The following is a 27556-nucleotide window of genomic DNA, read 5'->3' as shown; positions in this document are numbered from 1 at the left end:
GTGCTCGTACCCATGTCTCTGACAGTGCATGCATGGGGGGGTGTGCACAGCCCAGAGGACAACCTGTGGGAGTCTGTGGGTCTGGGGATTGAACTCAGCGCTCAGGTTTGGTGGCAAGAGCTTTACCTACACTGAGCCCTTTTGCTGGCCCCTCTGAAAATCTGTTGGTTGAATGTCCAGCTGTCCATCACTGGCATGAATCTGGACAGGATCCTCTCCAAAGGTGGAAAGGTTTGTGTTGGCTCCTGGTTGCCATGGTGAAGGGTGTCATGGCTCTTCACCTCACTGTAGGCAGGGAGCAGACAGTCTGACAGCTCAAGGGACTGTTTTTTTGTTTTTTGAATTTTTCTCAAACTCACAGAGATTCACCTGCCTTTGCCTCTCAAGTGCTGGGGTTAAAGACTTGCACCACCACGCAGCACAAAATTTATTTTTATTAATTTCACTTATGTGTGTCAGGAGGTATGTGGATGTGGTACTTACAGAGACCAGAAGAGGGTGTCATATTCCCCATGAGCTGGAGTTACCGGTGGCTGTGTGATGTGGGACGTTCTTATGTATATGTGTTGCTTTTATTGGTTAATGAATAAAGCTTTTTTGGCCAATGGCTTGGCAGAGCAAAACCTGATGGAAATCTAAACAGAGACCCAGAGAGAATAGGCAGAGTCAGTGGGACTAGCTGCCGAAGGAGTAACACACCTCACCGGCAATACACAGATTAATAGAAATGGGTTAATTTAAGATGTAAGAACTAGGTAGGAATACTCCTAAGCAACTGGCCAAACAGTGTTGTAATTAGTACAGTTTCTGTGTGATTGTTCGGGACAGAAAGCAGAGTCACTGTCTACAGCTGTGGGCCTCCTGCAAGAGCAAGTGCTCTGAGGTTGAGCTATCCCTCCAGCCCTCCCGAGGGATCCTCAGGGTAGTGACGCCCTACTGCTCTGTCCTGCTTAGCTTCCTATTGTTGTGGTAAAATACCCTGACCAAAACTTGGGGGAAACGGGTTACTTCTCCTCACAGATTCTACTCAAGGCAGAGGCCATGAAGGGTGCTGTTTACTGGCTTGCTCCCCATAACTTGCTCAGCCAGGACCACCCTAGGGATGGGACCACCCACAGTGGGCTGGGCCCTCTCCATCAATCTGTAATGAAGAAAATGCCCCAAGGGTTGCCCACAAGTCAATCTCATGGAGGTACTTTCTCAACCTGTCCCTCTTTCTGAATGGTTCTAGCTTGTGAAAAAGGTAGCCAGACAATAACACCTGTCTACTGCCTGCCACAGACGGTTGACTCTGCCCCAGCCGTGCAGGGCAGCAAGGCTGCAAGTGTGCAGGTTTATTTGCGATGTCCCTCTTCTCCCCTTGTGGCTCCAGTAGGGCTCAACACTGACTGCTCTCTCTAGTCCACTGGACCCCCCCCCCCAAGCTCCTTGAATCCTTCTATCTGCATTCAAAGCCACTACAATCTAGTGCCTAGACTACCTCCTGCCTGTCTGAGGACATCAGGTCCCGCATCATTTCCCAGGCTCCTGGAACCCTGTCTGTGTCCTCAGAAAGTTCCCTCCCAATGCTGATACTGAGGTGATGAGGCTTGGGAACAGCCAAGGTGTCACAGGTGGAAGTGTTGATAGTTATAGTTTTACTCAGTTATGATAAAAGATAAAAATAGATATAAATATTGTAACTGTGATTCTTGCTTGATAACTGTTTCATTATATGTAATTTTGCTATGTTAAAGTGAAAGCCTTTTTTTGTTTAAACAGAAAAAGGAGAAATGATGTAGGTGGGCCTTCTATCTATGTGTTACTTTCATTGGTAAATAAAGAGACTGCTTTGGCCCTTTGATAGGACAGAAAATTACATAGGCGGAGTAGACAAAACAGAATGCTGGGAAGAAGGCAATGAGGCAGACACTATAGTTCTCCTCTCCAAGATGGAAGCAGTTTAAGATCCTTCCGGGTAAGCCACCACTTCGTGGTACTACACAGATATGGGTTAATCAAGATGTGAGAATTAGCCAGTAAGAGGCTAGAGCTAATGGGCCAAGCAGTGTTTAAAAAAATACAGTTTCGGTGTAATTATTTTGGGTAAAGGTAGCCGGCAGCAGGGAAACGGGTGGCAAGAACGCAGCCCGCTGCTCCTACAACAGTTGGATCCCAAAGACAGGCAAATAATGGGGTACAGACCCCCAAAGTCTAGGAACCAGAAGCAAACTTTATTGCAGTCACCACAGGGCAAAAACCCTTCCAGCTCACCGGGGCCACGGGGCAGAGTTCAGGCTTCTGACACTGACCGTGGGAGTTGGTTAATTGGGTTTTTATAGTAGTAAAGGTGGGAGTGAGGGGTTTCCGAGGTTCAGGACCCTGATTGGCTGACATTTGTCTAGGGGTGTCCTGGTGAGTGTGTGCTGGCAGGTGACCCTGTCTACAGGGGTTAGAACATTAGGCATTTCCTTTGGATGGTCTGTTCTTGGGTGGTGCTCAGGTAATCTCAGTTTGTGGTTCCTCCTGCCACCAGGTATTGCTTCAGGGTAAACTACTGAGACTCAGGCGATGGCTGAGTCCTACTCTGGCAGGTGATAATGGTTGGAAGTAAAGAACTTCCTTTGGGTGACCTGCCCATACTTAGCTTATTATGACTGGCTCCCACAGCTACATTTTAAGATTTACAGCTTTTGATCGTAGGATGCTAACTTGTTTGTGGAATCCTGTGGCTGACCCAGCTTCTTTTCGGCGTCCCTGGCAGAATGCAAGGCAGAGAATAGTGAGTGGCTGCTGGCTGGATGGTCGGGGAGGGGGGGGGCTTCCTGGGAGGCCTAGGGGTGTGGTGGGGCGGGGCCTGGGAGGCCTAGGGGTGGGCGGGGCAGGGCTTCCTGGGAGGCCTAGGGGTGGGACGGGGCGGGGCTTCCTGAAGGTCCAGGAAGGCAGCTCAGTAAGTGCAGGCACTTGCTGCAAACGTCTGACTGAGTTTGGCCTGAGGGACCCACATGACAGAGAATGGGAGCTGACTCCTAGAAGCTGTCCTGTGACCTTCGAGTGCACTTGTGGTGCACGTGACTACATGTATACTCCTGCACGAATGAAATCAAAAGTGAATACTGTGTGACAAAACTTCTCCTGGGGAATGCAGCACACTCACTTCAGTCACTGCGGAAAACGCCAAACATACCAAATTACAAAAACCACCAGTCCAACCTGGTGAACCAAAGAGTTTTACTGGGGCAGTTACAGGAGCAGAAATGACTCACAGACAGCTACATTACCAAAGCCCACACAGCAGGGCTGACAGCTCACAGCACTGGGAGCCTGGAGCACACTGCACAGCCTGCAGGCTGGAGAGTGTCCAGTCCCCGTAACTCTGGTCTAAACCTCTCCAGGCGCTGGTCTCAGAGGAACTCTCCTTACCCCAGCAGGGAGGGGCCTAGTGAATCTGCTCAGTTTCAGGGACTTCCTGAAGCTGTTTGGAGTTGTTTGCCTTCCTGCCTAAGGAGCTTCTTTGCAAGGTGGAATGTTTCTATCTTGGAAGGCACTGTGAACAGAAACAAATTCTCAGAGAGAATCATACCTGGAGAGGGCATCCTTTCATAGTGGCAGAGAGAGGGTCCTGCCCTGAGTCCCGGGCCACTGTCTGGAGCTTATTGGAACAGAGTTGAAGAACTTCACTCAGTGTGTTGAAGAAATAAATCTAGCTGCACCAGTTGTCGGAGACTTATCAGTGGATTGGATAGAGTGCTTGCAGCTCAGTAGGTGCAGTGCCTGCAATTCAGTGGGTGCAGTGCCTGCAGCTCAGTGGGTGCAGTGCCTGCAGCTCAGAGGATATGATGCTGGTATCCTAGCATACACAAAGCCCTGGTGCGACCTTTAGCATTCCATAAATGGAACTGGGCTTGGTGGTGCCTGTCATTGTAAGACTCAAGGTGGAGGCAGGAGGATCACAGTCATCTGTAGCTGCATGGTGAGTTTTGAGTCCAGCCTGTGGTGTTTGAGATCTTGTCTCAAAATGCAGCCATGGCATTTGCTGGCAGGCCTACACAGGAAGTGTTCCTTCTGTCAGAGGTCGGATCACCTCAGTGACCTCTCTGGGGGCATCAGATAAGTTCCTGTGTGGCACTGTGAGATGTCTCTTACACAAACCACAGAAATATATGCCTGTAGTGACATTGCAATTGTATTTTAATAAATAGAGACTGCCTGAAGATCTGAGAGTAAAACAGTCCCTCTGGTCAGCCTTACAGACCAGATTATGGTAACACACACCTTTACTCCCAGTATCCACCCTAGTTGCCATAGAAATTGGGAGGTGCACGCCTTTAATCCCAGTGGTGCACGACTTTAATCCCAGCCCTACAGAGGAATAAGATGGGGGAGACAGTTCTCAGACACAGTCTCATTCTGAGAAATCTGGAGGCAGGATCGCCATTTCAGACTGAGGGAGAGGCAAGAGCCAGTGGTTGGCTGTTTTGCTCTTTGGATCTTCAGGTTGAACCCCAATTTCTGATCCTGAGTTTTTATCAATCGTGCTTCACATGCATTTCAAGACACTTGAAGGCCACACCCTGTGAGCCACACCAAAGATTCTAGGTAGCCATTCACCTTTCCTACTAAAATCTCAAATAGAGCCCAAGTTGGGTTTTAAAATGCTGGGCCTAGAGAGGTGGCTCAGTGGTTAAGAGCACTGGCTGCTCTTGCAGAGGACTTGGGTTCGACTCCAGGCACCCACATAGTGGCTGACAACCACCTATTACTCCTGCTCCAGATAATCTGACGCCCTCTTCTGGCCTCCATGGGCACTGCATGCATGTGATGGACATAATGCAGGCAAAGCACCCATACACATACACTTAAAAACAAACAAATAAAACATGACTTGCTGTGGTGGCGCACACCTTTTTTTTTCTTTTTTTCTTTAAAAATTTTTCAGTTTTGCATACTATTCCTAGTTTCGCCTCCCTCCCCTTCTCCTGCCACCCACCTCCCCTGTTAATCCCCCAACCACTCCTCAGAAGATGTAAGGCCTCCCATAGGGAATGGGCTCCAAAAGCCAGTTCAGGCACCCAAAATAAGGCCTGGTCCCACTGCTGGGTCCCCCCAGAAGATCAAGCCACACGACTGTCTCCCACATTCAGAGGACTTATTTCAGTCCTATGCAGGATCCCCAGCTGTCAGTCCAGAGTCCATGAACTCCCACTAGCTGGGGTCAGCTGTCTCTGCGGTTTTCCCAATCATGATCTTTTTTCAAATATTTAATTCATTATGTATACAATATTCTATCTGTGTGTGTGCCTACAGGCCAGAAGAAGGCACCAGACCCCATTTCAGATGGTTGTGAGCCACCACGTGGTTGCTGGAAATTGAACTCGGGACCTTTGGAAGAGCAGGCAATGCTCTTAACCTCTGAACCATCTTTCCAGCCTCCAATCATGATCTTAAGCTCCTTGCTCATATGATTCTTCCTCCCTCTCTTAAGTTCCAGGAGCTCATCCCAGTGCTGAATCCAGTTGGTCACTGCATCTGTTTCCGTCAGTTACAGGATGGATGCAGGTTCTATGATAACAATTAGGGTACTCACTAGTCTGATTATAGGGGAGCCAGATCAGGCACCCTCTCTGCTATTGCTAGATGTCTTAGCTGGGGTCATCTTTATGGACTCCTGAGAATTTTTTTTGTTGTTGTTTTGTTTTCGAGACAGGGTTTCTCTGTGGCTTTGGAGCCTGTCCTGGAACTAGCTCTATAGACCAGGCTGGCCTCGAACTCACAGAGATCCGCCTGCCTCTGCCTCCCGAGTGCTGGGATTAAAGGCGTGCGCCACCACCGCCCGGCGACTCCTGAGAATTTCCCTATCACCTGGGGTTAGAAATATTTTCTAACACAAGCTCTCTGTCGACACAAAAATCCCAATCAAGCCAAATCAAAACAAGCCGAATTAAAAGATATCCAGGTTTAATAGAACTCCTGCGTTCTTGGGTGGCCCCGAGGGGAACCAAGAAGCTGCCAATGCGACCAGACCACTGCAGGAAAAGAGGGAAGACCACACATTGCCTTTGCGAGGAGCAGTTTAAATAGACTGGGGGAGTGGTCCTGACCTCCTCTGGAGAGGGGTCAAGGTTTGGCCAGCTACCTTGACCCTCCTCAGGGAGGTGTCAAGGTGCAAAGGGCACAGGGGCGGGGCCTCCAAAGATGGAGCCAGAGTCCGGGATTTACACTTGTTTTCTCCCTAACCCTATAATGGCTCCCTCTATCAAGATATATCTTTCATTGCTCTCTCATTCCATTCCTCCCAAACTTGGCCATCTTAAGCCCTCATGTTCCATCGCACATCCCCTCCCTTTTATTCCCCTTCCTAGTTGACCCATGAGATCTTAACTATTTTCCTTTCCTGGGGCCCTCTGTGTGTGTCTCTCTTAGGGTCTTTTGTTTTTCCTTAGACAGGGTTTCTCCGTAGCTTTGGAGCCTGTCCTGGAACTCCCTCTATAGACTAGGTTGGCCTCAAACTCACAGAGATCTGCTTATCTCTGCCTCCTGAGTGCTCAGATTAAAAGGGGTGAGCCACCATCAACCAGAAGGGTCCTCCTTTTTACCTAGCTTCTCTGGGATTGTGAATAGTCACCTGGTTATCCTTTGCTGTATGTCTAACATCCATTGATGAGTGAGTATATACCATGCTTGTTTTTCTGGGTCTGGGTTGCCTCACTCAGGATAGTTTTTTTTCTATTTCCATCCATTTGCCTGCAAATTTCAAGATGTCATTGTTTTTTACAACTAAGTAATACTCTACTGTGTAAATGGACCACATTTTCTTTATCCATTCTTCAGTTGAGGGCCATCTAGGTTGTTTCCAGGTTCTGGCCATTACAACTAAGGCTGCTATGAACATAACTGAGCAAATGTCTTTGTGGTATGATTGAGTATTCTTTGGATATGTGCCCAAGAATGGGATACTTGGGTCTTGAGGTAGATTGATTCCCAATTATCTGAGAAACCACTACAGTGATTTCCAAAGTGGCTGTACAAGTTTGCATTCCCACCAGCAATGGATGAGTGTTCCCCTTACTCCACATCCTCTCAGCATAAGCTGACATCCATGTTTTTTATCTTAGCCATTCTGAAAGTGTAAGATGTATCAGAGAGTCATTTTGATTTGCATTTCTTTGATGACTAAGGATGTTGAGCATTGTCTTAAATGTCTTTTGGCCATTTGAGATTCTTCTGTTGAGAATTTTTCGTTCAGATCTGTGTCTCATTTTTTTAATTGGACTATTTGGGTTTTTTGTTTGTTTTGTTTTTTTAATTTTGAAGACAGGATTTCTCTGTGTAACAGTTCTGGCTGTCCTGGAACTCACTTGTAGACCAAGTTGGCCTTGGACTCACTGATATCCACCCACCTCTGCCTCCCAAGTGCTGGAATTATAGGTGTGCACTACCTCCCCTGGTTTGAGTTCTTTATATATTTTGTAGCTCAACACTGTCAGATGTGAAGTTGTGTGATGGAGGAAGGTCATTGGTTAAATAAAAAGAAACTGCTTGGTCCTCATTGGTTAGAAGATAGGTGGGAGGAGTAAACAGAACAGAACCCTGGGAGGAAGAGGAAGTGAGCTCAGACTCCACATCTCTCCTCTCGGGAGCAGACGCCTCAGAGAGAGACACCATGCTCCCGGCTCCTGGGCAGAGGCACGCGATGAAGCAAGCCGCCAGGTCAGACATGCTGAATCTTTCCCGGTAAGACCGGTGCTCACAGTTTATTAGAGATGGGTGAATCGGGATATCAGAATTAGCCAGTACGGGCTAGAGCTAAAGGGCCAAGCAGTGATTAAATGAATACAGTTTGTGTGTTGTTATTTCGGGCATAAGCTAGCCAGGCAGCTGGGGTGTTGGGGACGCAGCCCCGCCGCCCATATTACTACAGTTGTGAAGATCTTCTTGTTCTGTTGGCTGCTGCTTTGTCTTATTGGCTGTGTCCTTTGCCTTACAGAAGCTTCTCAGCTTCAGGAGGTCCCATTTAATTGCTGCTCTCAGTGTCTGTAGTACTGGTGTTCTATTTAGAAAGTGGTCTCCTGTACGTTCAAGGCCTCTTCCGACTTTCTCATCTATCAGATTCAGTGTAACTGGATTTATGTTACGATCTTTGACGCATTTGGACTTGCGTTTTGTGCATGGGGATAGATATGAGTCCATTTGAATTCTTCTATATGTTGACATCCAGTTATGCCAGGTGGTGCACACCTTTAATCCCACTACTTAGGAGGCAGATCTCCAAGTTCAAGGCCAGCCAGTTCTACAGAATGAATTCCATGACTACCAGGGCACAGAAACCCTACCTTGGAAAGTATATAGGTGCCAACTGGACTTGGTGAGTAGCCCAGGTTGGCCTCCAATCTGGTCCTTGTACCTCACCCTCCCAGTGGTCACCATGAAGAAAAGGACAGAGAGGGAAAGCAAGGAAAGAGATATCTTAATTGAGGGAGCCACTATGGGGCTAGCAAGAAACCTGGCATTAGAGAAATTCCCAGGAATCCACGAGAATAAACCCAGTTAAGACCCTAAGCAACTATAGAGATGCCTGAAATTGCCTTGCCCTATAGTCAGATGGAGAACCTTCATCCAGCAACTGATGGACGCAGATTCAGAGATCTACAGCGGAGCACTGGGCTGAGCTCAGAGTCCAGTCAAAGAGAGGAAGGAGAGATGAGCAAAGGGGTCAAGACCATGATGGAGATGCCCAATGAAACTGCTACTTGAGCTAATGGGAGCTCACCGCCTCTGGTCTGACAGCAGGGGAACCAGCATAGATCCAAACTAGGCCCTCTGAATGTGGGTGACAGTTGTATGACTGGGGCAGACTGCAGGGCCACCAACAGCAAGACCAGGATTTATCCCTAGTGCTTGAATGATGGCGGAGGGTCATCTGTCCATGTATTACTTTCATTGGTTAATAAAAAACTGCCTTGACCCTTTGATAGGACAGAAAATTAGATGGGCAGAGTAGACAGAACAGAATGCTGGAAGAAAGAAGGCAGTGAGTTAGATGGACGCAGTGAGTTAGATGTTACTCTAGAACATTCCACTGCATCTCCAGGCCTGTCATCCTTGGGAGAAAAGCCGAGAGGAAGTATCTTAGCTTGCCTGCTGCTGGGGAGAAGCACGCCGAGGGGAAGGCTGTGAAGGCTGCTGTTGGAGGTTCCAGCCTGGTTGCACCTTGCTGCCACCATGGACAGAGAAGACACACGGTCCATGCTGCTGGCTAGCTGATCCTGGGCTAGTTCTCTTCACTTTTACACAGTTCAGGCCCCTGCCTATTGTGGAGGCTCTTATTTTTGGATTTTATTTTATAGAAAAAAAGAAATCGCTTGCTGCTAGTGCAGCTCCCATGATAGACAGCAAGTGCTGTGCCTTCTCGCAGGGACAGCGCAGGGAGGTGCTTAGCTGACCACTGCTCGTTGTTCCGCCGTCTGCCTTCAATCTGTATAAAAATAAGTTCTAAAACTAGCTATTATTTACCAGTAGACCCCCCCAAATCTAGCCTGTGTTTTTGGTCACAGTTTCTTTCCATCTGGCATTTCCTCGAGCTCATGCCCCCTCCCAGGTACCATAGCTGACTGTCTGGGGAGTGCTGCCCACAGGGCGCTGGGCAGTGAACCATCAAGGCTATCTATTACCTTGATCTAGATAATTCTTTAAGTCTGCTCTGTTGAACTAAGAGGTGGTGGTGCACACCTTCAGTCCCAGCCCTTGGGGAGCAGAGGTAGACAGATCTCTGAGTTTGAGGCCAACCTGGTCTACAGAGTGAGTTCCAGGACAACCAGGGCTACAGAGAGAAACCCTGGCTTGAAAAACCAAACAGGAAAAAATTCTATGCTGAGGGCTTGGGGATGGCTCTGAGGTTAAGACCACTGGCTGCTCTTGCAGAGGACCTGGCTTTGGTCCTCATCATCCACATGGTGACTCACAGACATCTGTAACTCCAGCTCCAGGGGACCTGACACTCTCTTCTAACAGCAGCTGCAATCATGTACACATAATACAATTAAAAATAAAAGTTGCTGAGCTCGGTGGCTGTCTCAGGGTTTTTATTGCTGTGAAGAGACACAATGACCACAGAGACTTTTTTCTTTAATTATTTTTTAAAAAACTCTTTTCTCATCTTACATACCAATTCCAGTTCCCAATCCCTCCCCTCCTTCTGCTCCCTCAACCTTCCCCTGTACCCCACCCCCATCCACTCAGAAAGGGTAAGGCTTCTCATGGGAAGTCACAAAGTCTAGCATATTGCTTTGAGGCAGGACCAAGGCCCTCTGCACTATATCTATGCTGAGCAAGGTATCCATCCAAAGAGAATGGGATCCAAAAAGACAGTTCAAGTGTAGAAGGAACAGCGGGCTATGTCCAGCCACCCTGCTAGCTTTACACCCGAAATAATTACACGGAAACTGTATTCTTTTAAACACTGCCTGGCCCATTAGCTCTAGCCTCTTACTGGCTAATTCTCACATATCGATCTAACCCATTTCTAATAATCTGTGTACCAGGGAAGATCTTAACCTGCGTCTGTGTCCGGTAGGAGAATCATGGCGACTCCTTAACTCAGCTTCTTTCTCCCAGCATTCTGTTCTATTTACTCTGCCTACCTAATTTTATGTCCTATTAAAGGGCCAAGGCAGTCTTTTTATTTAACCAATGAAATTAACACAAAACAGAAGACTCTCCCCCATCACTCAGCTAGCATCTGAGTGAAACAGAAGGCCGCCATTTCGAAGCAGCAGCCAGCTGCATGGAGAGCCTGGGGGCATGGCACCCGGAAGGCATGGCCCTCAAATGTCTCAATCTATGTCCAAGTAAAGGAGGCGGCCACAGTTCCACAGCTTCCAGGTGAGTATGGTTCCTAGGCTACAAGCCTTGCTGTGGCTTGCTTTAGGTGGGTGTGACTTATGGTGGGCATGGTCTCTGCCTGGGCAGGGCTGTCAGCTGGGCGATCTGGAGGACTGTTCTTCCTCAGTGGCACTTCCAGGTGGTGTGACCCAAGACAGGTAGGCAACCTTCTGGTGGAAGAGGGCAGAGTTTCCCTTGTATCCTGAGAGGGGGGACGCCCAGCACCCTACTGCACACATGATGTCCCCACAGCAGCGACGCTACCCCAAGCGGTCCACAGAGCCAAGGTTGAGAAGTCCTACCTCAGGCATACTGTAGGCGCTTAATGGGTGTTAACTGAGTGAATGAATACCTGGTGAGGTTCCAGCAGGGTGGCGGGCCATCCTGGAGATCCATCTGGGAGGGGCTGAAGGGTAGACAGCAGAAGGGACTTCCCCATGTGCCTGAAGATCCTGCTGGGGGCGTTCCTGAAGCTCTTGCAGGAAGGCAGCCACTTGGTGATGGAGAAGGGTGAGGACCGGAGAGGCAGGCCACAACCTCAGGCTGCCTGGATGCTTAGAGGGCAAGGGGCTAGACACAGCACAGGACTGCAGAGGGGTAGGGCATTCCTAGGAACACTATAGGCACACACACACACACACACACACACACTCCACTCCCAGGCAGTCTGAGCTCTGCAGCCTTGCTTGACCCTAGATGTGCCCCCAAGAGCATATTTGGGCCCTAGAGTGTGGACACCCAGAGGGGAAGGACTGTCCCCACTAAACACACTCAGAGGCCTCCAACTAAATACAAATGTATACCAGTTTCTAGTCTCCAGGCTGGTTTCCATCTAGCAACCCTCTTGCCCCATCCTCATGAGGTTGTGGTGGTAGGCCACCACTAACACATCTGGCTTGAAAGCAGAATATTCTAGAGGCCCCTCTGCCCCTCGGCTGGTTTACCCCGCACACACAATGGGAGCTCACTACCTATCCAGGAGCACCTAGCTGCAGCATGACTCACACTAACACACACACCTAGCTGCAGCATGACTCACACTAACACACACACCTAGCTGCAGCATGACTCACACTAACACACACACCTAGCTGCAGCATGACTCACACTAACACACACACCTAGCTGCAGCATGACTCACACTAACACACACACCTAGCTGCAGCATGACTCACACTAACACACACACCTAGCTGCAGCATGACTCACACTAACACACACACCAAGCTGCAGCATGACTCACACTAACACACACACCAAGCTGCAGCATGACTCACACTAACACACACACCAAGCTGCAGCATGACTACACACTTGCACAAACACACACACCAAGCCTCTGAAGCCAGAGCTGAGGACACAGCTGGGGACCCCATGGCTCATGCTCCATGATCATTGTCCTCAGCTCTCAGCCTCGGGCCTGGATGTCCTGTGGCCTCAGCTCTCGTTCCCCCTCAGCCAGGAAAACTAGCAGAGCACGGTGCAGCAGATACACCCCCAAGCGCTGCCGCTTCGTGGGTGGCCAGTGGGCAGCCTCTCCATAGTAGTGGCCCTGCTTCTGGTTGGTCAGTGTCTGGATACCTGGACAGATCAGAGGCAAAGTCATGGCGTGGCCTCCACCCACCCCTCTACCACAACAAGCGACACAGACTATATTTCGACAGGCGTGTTCTAGGTATACAGATGGCGCTCAGTAACTGCCCACCATGGGAATGAACAGTGAGGGAATTCAGAGCTCACTTTCCCTGAGACCTCAGCCCTAGAAGCCAGACCCTTACCTAGGGCCTCCAACAGGCAGGCCTCCCGCGTGTACGCCTCCATGGCGGCCGTGTGCTGGAAGCAGTGTAGGGAAAGGACACCGCGGCCGCTGGCCCAGATGTCTAAGATCCGGCGTACCTTGGGACAGGCCTGGGGGATGGAATCAGGAGTCGGGTCCTAAGCCTTCTGCCCTCCGACTGTCTGAAGGCTGGCAGGCCTGACCACTCCTGCCCCTTGTCCTCACCTTTTCCCCTGGGCGTTCACGGTAGCCGAGGGCTTCCCAGAGGTGGGCATCCGGCCGGGCACGGGTCCCCTTGCCCACGTAGAAGATGGCTCCCACAAAACATTGCAGACACTCAACCAGTGTGAGGGAGGAGGCTCTGGCAGGCAGTCCCTGCGTCTGCCTGGGTACAGAGTGGTGCAGAAGGTGAAGGAGCTGCCAACCCTGACGACTCACACGAAGGAGGAGAAACCCAGTTCCCAGAAGTTACCCACTGACCTCCACATGTGCACACAGACACATGCACAGAAAATAAAATGTGTAAAAAATGGGTGGTGGGAGTGGAAGAGAGGGAAAATGACCGCTGTCCCCAGAGCCATGGGCCCTTTTGAACCCACATCCAGGGGCCCCTATTTTATAAGCCATGAAATGGGTACTCACAGCTGGAACTGACTCGATTAACAGAGAAGGCTAGTCCCTTCCCTAGGGACACACAGCAAATCAAAAATAAATAAATCCCCACCAACGTGTGTGTGTGTGTGTGTGTGTGTGTGTGTGTGTGTGTGTGTGTGTACAGAATCTCCATGCTACAACCCAGACCTCGTGCTCACAGTCCCCCCACCTTGGGATGCAGAAGCCACCAGCAAGAGACAATCCAACCCTTCCCCACCTCTGTCAGGGCGGACCCTGCGGAGCTAGGATCCCTCTAGTCCCAAGCCCCAGCTTTACCGTCACCATCATACCTGGGGTCAAGAAGAAGATATGTAAAGCTGGACTTGGTAACGCCTCCCCGCCACCTCTTCGTGGGATCGGGCCGTTGAAAGTACTGAGCCAGGGCAGCCTCATCCGCCTGGCAGTCTGGAATGCGGCCTGTTCTCAGCACTTCCGCCAATTCTGGGCTGTGCCCTGGAACAGTTGGGAAGGGGAAACCGAGCCAGAGCTGAGGAGGACCTCCAGTGAGGACGGTGGGGCTAACAGGCAGGTCTCGGGATTCCACACCGCCACGGGACTCCCAGTCCTGCCAAGGGACTCACCCGGGCTAGCCTGGGCTTCCTGCAGCCGCCGCAAGTAGTGTCCACGGGTGAAAGGGGTGACCGGGCCAGGACTGTGGCCCAGCGCCCGCAAGGCCTGGAGCAGCTGCAGGTCAGACATGGGGGACACCAAGCCGTGTGGATGCAAGGCCCCCGAGTCCCCATCACTGGGCAGGGATGGGACATTGGTGGCCCCTGTGGTCAACGTCAGGGCCTGCAGCTGGCAGCTCAGTACCCCATCCCCAGCTGCCTCAGCCCCACCAGATGGCCACAGGCTGGCTGTCGACCCCAGTGTCCCCGCAGGGCGCTGGGACTGCAGAGAGTCCTCCGATGCGGTGACAAAGGAGGCGTCACTGCTGCAGTCCTCACTCCCAGTGGCCTCGGGACTCCCGGGCTCCACCGCCACCTCACGAGCAGCTGCCGGCTCAGTTCTGCGCATGAGCTGCTCTGAGTCCGGTGACAAACACGGAGGTATAAAGATGCCAGGAGACCTCACAAAGACACGTCCTCGACCCATGGTGGATTCAAGGCCAGCCAGGGCTACAGGTAACTTCTCTAAATATATATAAACATAAATAAATATACAGATAGATGATAACTAAGCAGACAGATAAACGTATAAATATAGACAAGATAGATGACATAAAAGTTAGGTGATAAGATGATTGACACATGATGAATAGTGATTGACAGAATGGGCAGATGGAACTGACCCCCATTAGTGAGGCAGTGCAGTGACAGGTTCCTTGCACCCCCTGGGCTCTGCTCACCAGCTGACTCCAGGGTCTCCTTCCGTGTCCGGGTGGGCGTGTCCAGCTCCCGCAGCAGGCGTGCGCAGTCACAGTGTCCCTGCTGCAGAGCCCAGTCCAGTGGCTGGAGCCCGTCCTGCATAGACACGGTCAGCTCAGCAGGGGACGCCCACGGCCCTCCCTCCTCCACCACCCCCACCCCGCCCCGCGCGCTGCGTGGGATCCAGACCTGGTCTCGCAGCGTCGGGTCGCCCCCTCGGCTCAGCAGCAGCTCCAGGGCGCCACGACAGCCCCACACGGCGGCCACGTGCACGGGCGTCAGCGCCTCAGTGGACCTGGGACCCCGGGAGAGAGGAGGAGTCTCCTTTTCCCAGCAGCCTCGAACTGTGCTCCTTCTGCCTCAGCCCCCTGTGCCCACTACCAATGGGGGTGAGGGAAAAGTTGATACTCTAACTCACGGTCATCCTCCTGCCTCACCCTCTGAGTGCCAGAATGACCTCGCCCCGACCTCGGGAGCAGACACCTCCTAGACCAGACGCCTGGGACCCGGGAGCCTGATGGCCAGCGCCGCCGGGTCCCCAAGCCACACCCACCGCACCAGGGTGACCCGGACGGCGCCTCACCGAGCATTGGGGTCGGCGCCCCGCCGCAGCAGGATCCGGAGGCAATGCAGGGCGCGCGGATGGCGAGCTCGGGCCGCCAGGTGCACCGCCGCCACGCCATCCTCCAGCACCAGGCTGGGGTCCGCCCCGAGGTGCAGCAGCTCCTCCACAGCCCTGCGGGGGACGGTGACAGTGGACATCAGCCCTTTGGCCGCCCGGGGAGCAGAAGGCAAGGGAGGACCAGCGTCCCGCGCTCACCGCGGATCTTCCTCGCGCAGTGCGACCAACAGTTGCCGGGCAGCGTCGGCCATGTCCCAGCGGTGTCACGGCCCTCGGATTCAAATTCGCGCGGCGACCTCTGCGCACGCGCAGCCCCGCCCCCCGGCTCCCCAGCCTTGTCTCTGGGAACGCCCTGGTTGGACCGGCGTCGCCCTGAGACTTTGACGGAGACAGGGTGTGTCCTGAACCGTCAAACCGCAGGGACAGGAGAGGGGGGCTGTGCGCTCAGCTGGGGTCCCATTCCGGGATTTGGAAAGCTGAGCCAGGAAGATTACCGCGAATTCCAGGGGAGCTTGAGATAAAGAGCAGAACCTCTGTTTGTCTTTAACAAAACAAACTACTGGCTATCTTAGACTTAGCCCAAGCTGTCTAGGAACTCAGCGCCATCCTCCTGCCTCAGTCTGCGAGTGCTGGGATCTGCCTCCTAAGGAACAGCGTCGTGCACTTTCAATCCAGCAGAGTTGGCTGTCACTGTCGCTTTGTGAGGAAGGTCTTCGTCAGGGCCTGGAGATAGCTCAGCGGATAAGGATGCTTGCTGCCAAGCCTCAGGACCTGAGTTTGATCCCAACCCCAGGACGCAGACATTGGAAAGAGAACAGACTAACATCCACGTATGTGCCTTGGCTGTGGGCCTGCACAAGCGTGCGTGCGCGCACACACAAATTAATTAAATAAAAATTTTCTAAAGAGCTGCATTTTCCTTATTTACAAATGGAGGACAGGACTCGACACTAAATGGCCAATAAATGAAGAGGCCAGAAAACATTTAAGCAAGCTGACCTACTTTTTAAAATTAAGTGTGTGGGTATTTTGCCTGCATGCCAGTCTGTGTACCATGTGTGCCTGGTGTCCATGGAGACCAGAAGCGGCATCGGATTGCCAGGAACATAAGTTGTGAGCCCAAACGTGGAAATCGAACCCAGGTTCTTTACATGCACAACCAGTGCTCTGAACGGCTGAGTCATCACCAGGTCCGGTCTATTTCTGTTCGTAATCCTTTTGAATCAAGGCTTCTCGATGTGGCCACTGCTGACCTAAAACTGGCCATCCTCCTGCCTCTGTCTCCCACATCAAAGTGAGCCCGACTCACACCCACTGCCATTTTGGTTTCTATCAACTGAGAAGGTGGAATGGATGAATCTCTGTGGCCTGACCTGGGAAGGCGGGAGGGACTCCAGGTTTGCCTTCCTCTTCTGGGGTGCCCACCAAATGTCCCCATCCTAGGCCCCTGGGTGGCGATCGCTCATGGTGAGGCCACACAGGTCCAAACAGTACTGCAGCCCAGTTGGGGTGGTGGGGTTAATAAATGTCACCCCAACCCACTTCCCACTTGGAGCTGGGACCCTTGGGTGTCCAGAAGGACCCAAAAAGTAAACACTTCCTGTGGGAGCCACGCCGGTCTTGCGTGCAATAGATCATCCCTGTCTCTGGAGGAAAGGACGTCTGGGGTGGGTTCTGTAGGGTGAAGAGGAGTTTGCAAAGTGCAGTTAACACCAGTCTAAGGGAGCGAACAGCCCAGGTCACAATGGCATCAGGACACTGAGATGGATCCGGCCGAGCCAGAAGCCATGCCAGACTGTTCAGTTCAGCTCCTGTTTTCTGTCTCGGTGAACCTAAAATGACCAGAAAGCAGGCTCAGAAGCCTCAGATTTTTATTCTGGTGACAAACTGGTCCCAGGAAGACCAGCAGACACAGTAGGAGTGGGCTTGGATGCACCGGGCTCCTGAACGGTGCAGAAATGCCACGGGTCACACGGTGGCTTCACCCTCACCAGCCTCCTCATCCTCCAGCAGGCTATAGCTCGCATGGGTCTGGCAAGGCCTCTGAAGCGGATGGGCCAGCAGCTTGGCCATGCAGTTGTGCAGCTCGAGGGCCGGCCCAGCCAGTGCCACCTCATACTTGTAGCTGGTGCCCTTGGTGTCCAGGCTGCCCATGAAGGAGAATACATCCTGCGGGGGCCAAGGAGAGGCTGTTCAGGGTTGGCATTAGCCCTCAGAGGCCCTCCCTGCCCCTGGAGGCTGTCCTAGAGGAAGGGGCATCTAAAGTGGGTCCTGAGGGGTGAAGAGGAGTTGGTCAAGCCAGAAACTGCTAATGCAGTCAGCAAACATTGGCTGGCACCCACCGGGCAGCCAGGACTTGGGCACCCTAGAAGCCCAAAGTGCTGGCGAGAGGGGGCTAGGTGAGTAAAGTATCTGCTGGACAAGCGCTTGGGCCCGAGTTCAAAACCAAAACACATGGACAGCTGAATGCAGTAGGATATGTCCTTCATCCCAGTGCACTCCCCTGCAGGGTGGGAGGACCAGAACTCAGGAGCCAGCAGGGTGGCTACCTTGGCAACAAGAGACTCTGCTTCAAACCAGAGGGGAGGGCGTGGAAGGGCCCACAGCAGCACCTGCCACACACATTTCCTCATCCCTCAAACAAGGCCTCACTCTGTAGTCCAGAGTTTTCTCTGAGATAAACGTTCTACCCTGCAGGGAAGCTCCTTAGACAGGAAGGCAAACAACTCCAAACAGCTTCAGGAAGTCCCTGAAACTGAGCAGATTCACTAGGCCCCTCCCTGCTGGGGTAAGGAGAGTTCCTCTGAGACCAGCGCCTGGAGAGGTTTAGACCAGAGTTACATGGACCAGACACTCTCCAGCCTGTAGGCTGTGCAGTGTGCTCCAGGCTCCCAGCCTGTGAACTGTCAGCCCTGCTGTGTGGGCTTTGGTGATGCAGCTGTCTGTGAGTCATTTCTGCTCCTGTAGGTGATCCCTCACCCTATTCCTGTAAGCAACCCCAGTAAGTTCACTGGCTCATCAAGCTGGACATCGTTGTACTTTGGTGTACCGTGGGCTCCTCTCAGGGGTGAGTGCTGTGTCTGTCCAGGAAGTCTTATCACACAACATCCCTATCACGTCACAACCCCTGCCTCAGCCTTTCAGGTGCCTCACTCACAGGCAGAAGGGCTGGAGTTACAGGTGTGCATGGGTGTGTGGATAGGTGTGTGAGAATGTGCCTGCATGTGCGTGTGTGTGCACACATGCGTGTGTGCATGAACAGGTGTGGGGGTGTCTGTGTGCACTGACTGCAGGCGTGTGGAGGTCGAGATATAACCCCTGGAAGTCAGTGCTCCCACCATGCTGGTCCTGGGACTGAGTGCGAGTCCTTGTGCTTGCCTGCAGTCTGTAAACTGAAACTCACAGGTATTAGAGACCCGCTCACAGGGCAAGTCCAGCCTGGAGAAGTTGGGAGGGGAGGGCGCTGCGGGCAGACGGTGTAACAGGGTAGTCGGGAGGCATGAGGTACTAGGAATGGTGTGGCTGGCTGCTAAGGCCACAGCCTCCTGAGTCAGTCACCACCAACTCCAAGTGGAATGTAGGGAGCAGCTGTTAAATGACTGCGGGGCAGGTCCAAGTCCGACCCCACTGTGATGTCTCTCACCTTCCACCTCCTCTCGTCTTCCTTCTCCTCGGTGCCATTGTGGATGCAGACGATGTCAAAGAAGAAGTAGGGACACTGGAGCATCTTCTGCAGTGAATGAGAGCAGGGTGGGGTGCACCCCAGCCTGTGGTCCTGGGAGGTCCCCTTTGGTGTCTAACCACTGCCCTCCCTTCCCTCCAGGCTTACCTTCATGGGCTCAGTCAGGGAGAACTGGGGCTGGCAGGGAAGACGGCTGTAGACCAGGATGGTGCGCACGACGTAGGGGGGCGGGATGGTCTGCACATTCTCTGTGACTGGCAGCTCAGTCTTCTGCTGGCTACAGAGGGAGATGGGGTAGAGCTGGGTCCTTAGCCGCCTACAAGCCGTGGCCGGAACCCCACCTATCACAGATGAATCCCACAGCCACGATCCTAGCAGCCCTGCATGTTAAAGCCAGGGCCAGAGAGACAGAGCCGGGGCTAGAGGCACCTGTAGTCAGGTCCAAGGACCTGAGTTCGATGCGCAGGCCACAGGTGGAAGCAGAGAAGGATTCTCACAAGTTCCCCCGACCCACACAGGCACTGTGGAACATGTGCTTGCACACAAAATAAATACATAATGAAAACTGTATGACTTCTTTAAAAGCCTTAATAAATTCAAGCCCCACCGCTGGACACAGGATCTTGTCCCAGGCTGCCCCCTACCCCCCCCCACATACACACATATATACACACACACACACTGGGCAGCCTCGACTCTGTCTGCGCCTGGCTGGGGAAGGAACCAAGGCATCCCCACTCTGGGTGACCACTCACATGAGACTGAAGAGACCTTCTAGATCTGAAGGGATGCTAAGGACGAGGTGCCAGCTCGGAGGCAGGGGGCTTTCCTGACCTGGATCCTGAGAGATGACAGGAACCTCTGTGGCCAGGCAGTGTGACCCCTGGAGTAGCTGTGTGATCCCTGGGGTAGGCAGTGTGACCCCTGGGGTAGCTGTGTGACCCCTGGAGTAGACAGTGTGACCCCTACATAGACTGTGTGACCCCTAGGGTAGCTGTGTGGCCCCTACATAGGCTGTGTGACTCCAGGGGTAGCTGTGTGACCCCTACATAGGCTGTGTGACCCCTGGGGTAGGCCTATATTCCCACCAGCACAGCACCTCTCTGAGCCCGCTGCCTCTCACTCATCATAAAGTAGATGGTGGCCTTAACCCCCTGCAGACCCTCCAGGGCTCCCCTCTCCTGCCACATCTACTGCATCCTCAATTCTGGGGGAGCCACCAGGTGAAAGACAGGGTTGTGACTTTCCAGGTAACTGCATGCCAGCCCTGCTGCAGTGGACGTCCCCTGGATGGGTCATGCTCCTGACACCCACCCCTCCACCACTCTAGGCAGACGCCAGGGACTCTGGGGGTCCTGGGTTCTCAGTGGCAGTGGGTCTGGATCACTGTGGATGAACAGCCAGCTTTCTGTCACGGCTTTTTTTGAGGGAGGGGGTGGATTTTGTGGTTTTGAAACAGAGTCTAGATATTTGTTGATAAGGCTGGCCTCTAACTAGGAATCCTCCTGCCTCAGCCTCTTAGTGCTAGGTTGACTCTCCTGCGCCCCAACACCTGGCCACATGTTGGGTTTGTATGTAACTCCTGTAATATCATACATGGAATATTCTATTTGTGATCTCACTGGGCAAAAACCCTGAGCTGGGGCTGGGATTCAGGTGCAGTGCCTGTAGCTCAGTAGGTAGAGTGCCTGCAGCTCAGAGGGTGCAGTGCCTGCAGCTCAGAGGGTGCAATGCCTGCAGCTCAGTGGATGCAATGCCTGCAGCTCAGAGGGTGCAGTGCCCGCAGCTCAGTGGGTGCAGTGGCCGCAGCTCAGAGGGTGCAGTGCCCGCAGCTCAGAGGGTGCAGTGCCCGCAGCTCAGTGGGGGCAGTGCCCGCAGCTCAGTGGGGGCAGTGGCCGCAGCTCAGTGGATGCAGTGCCCGCAGCTCAGTGGGGGCAGTGCCCGCAGCTCAGTAGATGCAGTGCCTGCAGCTCAGTGGATGCAGTGCCTGCAGCTCAGTGGATGCAGTGCCTGCAGCTCAGAGGGTGCAGTGCCTGCAGCTCAGAGGGTGCAGTGCCTGCAGCTCAGAGGGTGCAGTGCCTGCAGCAGCTCAGCAGTCATGTGGCTGAGGGTTCTCTCCAGCACACTGTCATCCCAGCGCTCAGAAGGTGGAGGCAGGTGAATCAGGAGCTGAAGGCCATCCTTAGCTACATGGTGAATTCAACGCTAAGCTGGGCTACATGAGAAAGTATCAAAAATATATTGATAAATTTGATGTGAGGTGGTGGCGCACACCTTTAATCCCAGCATTCAAGACGCAGACACAGGTGGATCTCTGAGTTTGAGGTCAACCTGATCTACAGAGTGAGTTCCAGGACAGCCGGGACTACATAAAGAGACCCTGTCTCAATAAACAAATATTTAAAAATAAAGAATTAGGGGCATGGTTCTGAACCGTTGTCATTCTACTCTCAGGATGCTGAGGCAGAAGGATCATGGATTCAGCCTGGGCTACACAGCAAGGTCCTGTGTCAAAACCCAGCAACTATAGAAAAGTGCTGACAGCTCCAAAGCTACAGAGAAACCCTGTCTCGAAAAACCAAAAAAAAAAAGAAAAGAAAAGAAAAGTGCTGACTTCAGAGTCTGGAATGCTTTGGGTTCTGGTGCTCAACCTAGGCTGTGTGTTGGGGGAACCCACAACACCACTAAGCCCCCATGGCGGCTGCGCTATCTGGGGCCGGGGACTGTGACAAGGATACTGAACGTGGAGCAGGATGCCGTCTCCAGGTCGTACAGGCAGCTGCAGAGCTCGCGGGGGTCAGAGGTCAGTCCAGATAGCTGCGGGGAAGGCAGAGCCTCAGCACTGGGGCTCCCGGACCCGAGGTCTCCCAGAGTCCCAGTCAGCCCTGAGCCTCACCCAAGCGGGGTCGTCATTCACCACGACCAGTGCAAACTCGTGGCTCTTGTCAATCTTGTGCTTCGTGCGCACAAACATCTCAACCATCTTCTGAGACACGTTCAGGGCGTTTGTCCGGGAGCTGGGAGAGGCGGGGTGACAGCGGCAGAGTTAGTCTTGGTTGTCAACTCGACTGCATCTGGAATTAACTAAAACCCAAGGGGCTGGGCATGGCTGGGAGGAATTCTGTCCTTTTTTCTCTTTTTTCTTTTTTTGTTTTTCAAGGACAGGGTTCCTCTGTGTAACAGCCCTGGCTGTCCTGGAACTCACTATGTAGACCAGGCTGGCCTCGATATCTCAGAAATTCACCTGCCTCTGCCTCCCAGGTGCCGGGATTGTAGGCGTGCGCCACCGTTGCCCGGCTGAGGCACTCTTTTCTTAATCAAATCATTTGAAGTGGGAAGACCCGCTTCTAATAAAGATCTCCCTCTTCTCATACACAGCTTCTGAAGTGGGAAGAGCCACCTTCAATCTGCGCCACGCCCTCTGCTGGCAGCCTATGTAAATGACAGGGACGAAGGGACACTTGGCTTTGCCTGCTTGCTCTGGCTCTCACTAGCAAGTCCATTCCTTCACTATCATTAGGGCCTGCTTCTTCAGGACTGCAGTATATACCGGAGACCAGCTGAGACACCCAGCCTCATGCATTGAACAACTTTTCCCTTAGCCGACTACCATTGCTGGAGTAGCTGGGCCACAGCCTGTGAGCCACTCTAATAATCCCCTTTATAAACATATTTATCTATATATAAAATTGTGTATGTATACACATTCATTCATCAGCTTTGTTCTTCTAGAGAACCCAGACTAATACACCAAATTAGCCTCAAACTCACCACAGAGAGCAGGCTAGCCTCAAACTCACCATAGAGTGCAGGCTAGCCTCAAACTCACCATAGAGTGCAGGCTAGCCTCAAGCTCACCATAGAGTGCAGGCTAGCCTCAAGCCTGCTGTGGAACCCAAACTGGCACCCAAATTACTGATTGCCCAGACCTCCTGATTCCTCCATCTCCACCTCCCAGAGCTGAGATGGCAGGTGTGTTCCACCAGCTCCTGTGGCCTTTTTCTTATCCCATACAGAGAGAGCCCTGAGGCCTCTCCAGATGTGACAGCTGCTACTACAACTGCCAGGGGCACACAGAACTCACCCGACAGTGGCCTGCCCCATCAGCCTGAGCCCCCACCACACACACACGCCAGGATCACTAGGCTCCAAAGAGTGTCACACATATGGACAGAAGCCTAGAAGGCCACAAGCCCTGAAACTATGTCATGGACACCTGGATCCGATTGGGTAACAAGGTCCCTATGCATTGAGCTGCCCATATTCAAGCCCAGTGCAACGTACCCATTAAAGGACTCCAGCTTTGGCACAGACATTTCCTCTGAAAGATCCAAACAGATGATCTGAAACACAAACAGAAGACAGAGTATAGGATGAAACCAGACAGAGCTAAGACAGCTAGGGTGGGACCCGGACTTAGTGCTCAAGGAAGGCTGAGGGCGTGGCTCAGGGTGGAGCCCTGCCTAGGATCCCCCAGTGAGGGGCTGTGGGCGTGGCTCAGGGGTGGAGTGACAGCCTAGAATCCCCTAGTGAGGGGCTATGGGCGTGGTTCAGGGGTAGAACCCGTGCCTAGGATCCCCAGTGAGGAGCTGGGGGCGTGGCTCAGGAGTGAAGCCCCTGCCTAGAATCCCCAGTGAGGGGGCTGGGGACACATGTGGAGGTCCAGGTGCCACACATAAAAATATGTTTAAACCACCAAGTGTGCAGTGCTCCTGGAACCCACAGGAAAATGAAGTCGCAATTTAGAGACTCTCACAAGGCAGGAGTGGCCTGTCTGAGGACCCCATCCCTGCATCTCTGACCAAGACATACCACCTTCTCTGGACAGTTGACCCGTGGTGTTCGAATCTGGACCTCAGGTGCTGGTGCTGGTACCTGCCAGGGCTTGGGCCCAGCTCTTGGGACACTGGCTGCTCCATCATCTGCACTGGCAGCCTCACCCTCGCCCTCGCTGCGGCTGCCCACATTGGTCTGGGCTCCCAGAGCCCGGTCCTCGGCCCCCTCAGGGTTGGAGCGAGTATGAGGCCTGGGCTCAGGTGTCAGCTCCTCCCCTTCCTCCTCCTCCTCTTCTTCCTCCTCCTCGGTGGGGCTGTTGGCCTCAGCCACCTCCATGGCTCCCGGGTGCTTGGATGGAGAGGGGATAGCGGAAGCCAGGGTCCTGCTTTAAGAGTTTTTGAAAGCAACTAGTTACTAAAACCAGAAGCTGAGCTATGAGCCCCTTGTTGCGCGGTTGCAGAATGGCTCCCTCAAGAGTGAGGCCAGGACAGATTCAACACAATGCCCATCAAAATCCCAGCAAAATTCTTCACAGACCTCAAGAGAACGGTACTCAACTTCATATGGAAAAGCAAAAAACCCAGGATAGCCAAAATAATCCTGTACAACAAAAGAATTTCTGGAGGTATCACAATCCCTGACTTCAAACTCTACTACAGAGCTGCAGTACTGAAAACAGCCTGATATTGGCATAAGAACAGACAGGAGGACCAATGGAACCGAATAGAAGACCTGGATATTAATCCACATACCTTCGAACACCTGATTTTTGACAAGGAAGCAAAAAATATCAAATGGAAAAAAGCATATTTAACAAGTGGTGCTGGCATAATTGGATATCAACATGTAGAAGAATGAAAATAGACCCATATCTATCACCATGCACAAAACTCAAGTCCAAATGGATCAAAGACCTCAACATAAAGCCAGCCACACTGAACCTCATAGAAGAGAAAGTGGGAAGTACACTTGAATGCACAGGGACCCACTTTCTAAATAGAACCCCTGCAGCACAGACACGGAGAGAAACAATTAATAAATGGGACCTCCTGAAACTGAAAAGCTTCTGTAAAGCAAAGGACACGGTCAATAAGACAAAACGACAGCCTACAGAATGGGAAAAGATTTTCACTAACCCCACATCAGACAGAGGTCTGATCTCCAAAATATACAAAGAACTCAAGAAATTGGACACCAAAAGAACACATAATCCATAAGAAAAATGGAGTACAGACCTAAACAGAGAACTCTCAACAGAGGAATCTAACATGGCTAAAAGACACTTAAGGAAATGTTCAACATCCTTAGTCATCAGAGAAATGCAAATCAAAACAGCTTTGAGATTCCATCTTACACCTGTAAGAATGGCCAAGATCAAAAACTCTGATGACAACTTATGCTGGAAAGGTTGTGGGGAAAAGGGAACACTTCTGCATTGCTGGTAGGAATGCAAGCTGGTACAACCCCCTTTGGATGTCAGTGTGGTGGTTTCTCAGAAAATTAGGAAACAACCTTCCTCAAGACCCAGTAATACCACTTTTGGGTATATATCCAAAGGATGCTCAATTGTGCCACAAGGACATGAGCTCAACTATGTTTATAGCAGCTTTGTTTGTCATAGCCAGAACCTGCAAACAACTTAAATGCCCCTCTATTGAAGAATGGATAAGGAAAATGTGGTACATTTACACAATGGAGTACTACACAGCAGAAAAAAATAATGGCATCTTGAATTTTGCAGGAAAATGGATGGAGCTAGAAAACATTATATTGAGTGAGGTAACCCAGACACAGAAAGACAATTATCACATGTACTCACTCAGAGGTGACTTTTAAACATAAAGCAAAGAAAGCCATTTTACAAGCCACAATCCCAGAGACAACCTAGACAACAATGAGGACCCTAAGAGAGACTTACATAGATATAATCTACATGGGAAGTAGAAAGTATAAAAAGACAAGATCTTCTGAATAAATTGGGAGTGTGAGGACCTTGGGGATTGGGTTGAAAGAAGGAGGGGAGAGGCAGGGAGGGGAGCAGAGAAAAATGTAGAGCTCAATAAATAAAAGAGTGAGGCCAGGAACCACCCACAGGAGAAGTAAATAACAACTTTTTCATTTTCCTTTTTTGTTTGTGACACTGTTTCATGTAGCCCAGGCGGGCCGCTAACTCACATACATAACATACATGGTTTAGAGTGACCTGGTAACCTCATGCATGCTAGGTAAGCAGCACTCCATCAAATGAACTGTGCCCCAATCTTAGCTTTCCACCTCTTGTAACAGGGCAAACACTGTCTCTGCCCTTCACTGGGCCAATAAACACAGCTGCCTGGTCACCGGGAATACTCAGAGATGGGGATTTGACCCAGTAAGGCCTTCGGTGGCTCCCACACCTGAGAGTTCCAAGAGACAGAAAAGAAAAAGAGACCAAATGGGTTTGCCAGGCTGAGAACATACAGTTGAAGGCTTTTCATGCCCCCCTTTCCCCTGGGGCGGCGCCTGTGCGAAGAGACGCTTGGCTGACCGCCTAAGCCACTTCTGGGCGCCTGGATCCAGCTGTGCCTGAAGCCTTTCCTGAGCGCCCCACTTGCCTTGCTGGCTTTGGCGAGCTTGTGTCTGGGTTTCTGTTGCCCGAGGCTACAGCTCGTGAGTGACTGGATCGTGCACGAGAGCGTGGCGCGGACTCGGGTGGTCAGGTCTGTGGGAGGCAGACGCCCATCCAAGTCGCCGACCGCGCAATAGATGCACGTTTCTTGCGAAGCCTCAGACTCGGGACTCCACAGACCCCAGCTCCTCAAACAGAACGAACCTAGAGCTGCAGAAAGCCGGATCGAAGTTTGATCACAGCGACACAAAGCTCGCGCACGGTCACACAGCCAGGTTCCACTCTGCAGCCTAGGTACCGTAGCCAGTCAGTCACAGGGTTCTAGATAGCCGCCATCTTCCTGACCGGAAGTTTGTGAGGAGATGCCGCGACGCCTTCTGGGAAATGTAGTTTCAGGAACCTCAGGACCTGGACGCTGATAGGCTGAGGAGATCCCGGAGGTATAAATTAGAGTATAACTGGCAGGAGTGGGGCTGAGATAGGGTACTATTGGGAATGGGTGTGGTCCAGAGTTGACTTAAGCAAGATTGGGTGGAGCTTGTAGTTCTGGCTTCAGCAGACAACAGTTGTCAAAGACAAAAATTGTCAAAGATTCTGCTGTGATAGGGCAAGAAACTGACCTGGGTGGGGCTGATTGATGATTGACAGGATAGGGTTTGGCTTGGGTTTGCCAAAGGCTCTCTCAACTATTTATTTCTGCTTGTTTGTTTGTTTATTTATCTATATCTATCCACCTATTTATTGATTGATTTTTTTGAGGCAGGGCTTCTCTGTCTTCGCTGTTCTGGAACTCTCTTTGTAGACCAGGCTGATCTTGAACTTCCAAATGCTCTCTGGCCCCCAAGTGCTGGGATTAAAGGCGAGTGCCACCACCGCCCGGCTTATTTCTGTTCTTATTTTACATATGTTGACACTCATCCAATACTATCGCGATGGGGGCTGATAGTGCACACCTGTCATTCCAGCACCCCAGAGGTCAGAAGATGAAAATCAGGTGCTCAAGTTATCGCGTACTATACGAGACCCTTCTAAAACACCAAAATGGAAAGAAAGAGTTAAAAGAAAAGCCAGCAGACACACTGTGGACAGGCTCGATGTCCCGCCGGAGCCTTCTGATGCAGAAAAGTAGGGCTCTGTGGGAAGATCCATCCTTCTTGTTGAAGAGAAACATTGTGGCTTAGTGAACAGAGGCAGGCACCCCAAACCTGAA

The 27556-nt window shown here is 51.9% G+C and overlaps 2 protein-coding genes across 8 annotated transcripts; both read right to left on the bottom strand.

Annotated features, from left to right (window-relative positions):
* Positions 1-10426: 10426 nt before the first annotated feature.
* On the bottom strand, positions 10427-15556 carry Ankle1 (ankyrin repeat and LEM domain containing 1). 4 transcript variants are annotated; one of them, XM_075987052.1, is made up of 11 exons: positions 15479-15556; positions 15242-15394; positions 14848-14953; positions 14583-14754; positions 13873-14424; positions 13582-13744; positions 12863-13022; positions 12639-12768; positions 12152-12441; positions 11213-11866; positions 10427-11030 (listed from the first exon to the last, which is right to left on the bottom strand). In XM_075987052.1, exons 1-9 carry the CDS (start codon positions 15529-15531, stop codon positions 12269-12271), a joined length of 1662 nt encoding a protein of 553 aa, XP_075843167.1. In that variant the 5' UTR covers positions 15532-15556; the 3' UTR covers positions 10427-11030; positions 11213-11866; positions 12152-12268. The 4 variants fall into 4 exon arrangements, with proteins under 4 accessions (XP_075843167.1, XP_075843165.1, XP_075843168.1 ...); XM_075987050.1 differs by having other exon boundaries at positions 11213-12441; XM_075987053.1 differs by having other exon boundaries at positions 10427-11027; positions 11213-12441.
* A 1578-nt stretch (positions 15557-17134) lies between these two features.
* Positions 17135-26702, bottom strand: Babam1 (BRISC and BRCA1 A complex member 1). 4 transcript variants are annotated; one of them, XM_075987046.1, is made up of 9 exons: positions 26333-26702; positions 23775-24120; positions 23247-23305; positions 21859-21979; positions 21701-21779; positions 19718-19742; positions 19110-19239; positions 18924-19010; positions 17135-17449 (listed from the first exon to the last, which is right to left on the bottom strand). In XM_075987046.1, the coding sequence occupies exons 2-9, from the start codon at positions 24072-24074 to the stop codon at positions 17249-17251; spliced, it is 1002 nt and encodes a 333-aa protein (XP_075843161.1). In that variant the 5' UTR covers positions 24075-24120; positions 26333-26702; the 3' UTR covers positions 17135-17248. The 4 variants fall into 4 exon arrangements, with proteins under 4 accessions (XP_075843161.1, XP_075843163.1, XP_075843162.1 ...); XM_075987048.1 differs by having other exon boundaries at positions 23775-24123; positions 26551-26702; XM_075987047.1 differs by having other exon boundaries at positions 26551-26702.
* Positions 26703-27556: the final 854 nt, after the last annotated feature.

The sequence above is a fragment of the Microtus pennsylvanicus genome, chromosome 9, assembly GCF_037038515.1.
Source record: "Microtus pennsylvanicus isolate mMicPen1 chromosome 9, mMicPen1.hap1, whole genome shotgun sequence".
NCBI classification, from domain to species: domain Eukaryota; kingdom Metazoa; phylum Chordata; class Mammalia; order Rodentia; family Cricetidae; genus Microtus; species Microtus pennsylvanicus.
This window is presented reverse-complemented; position numbering and strand designations above follow the sequence as displayed.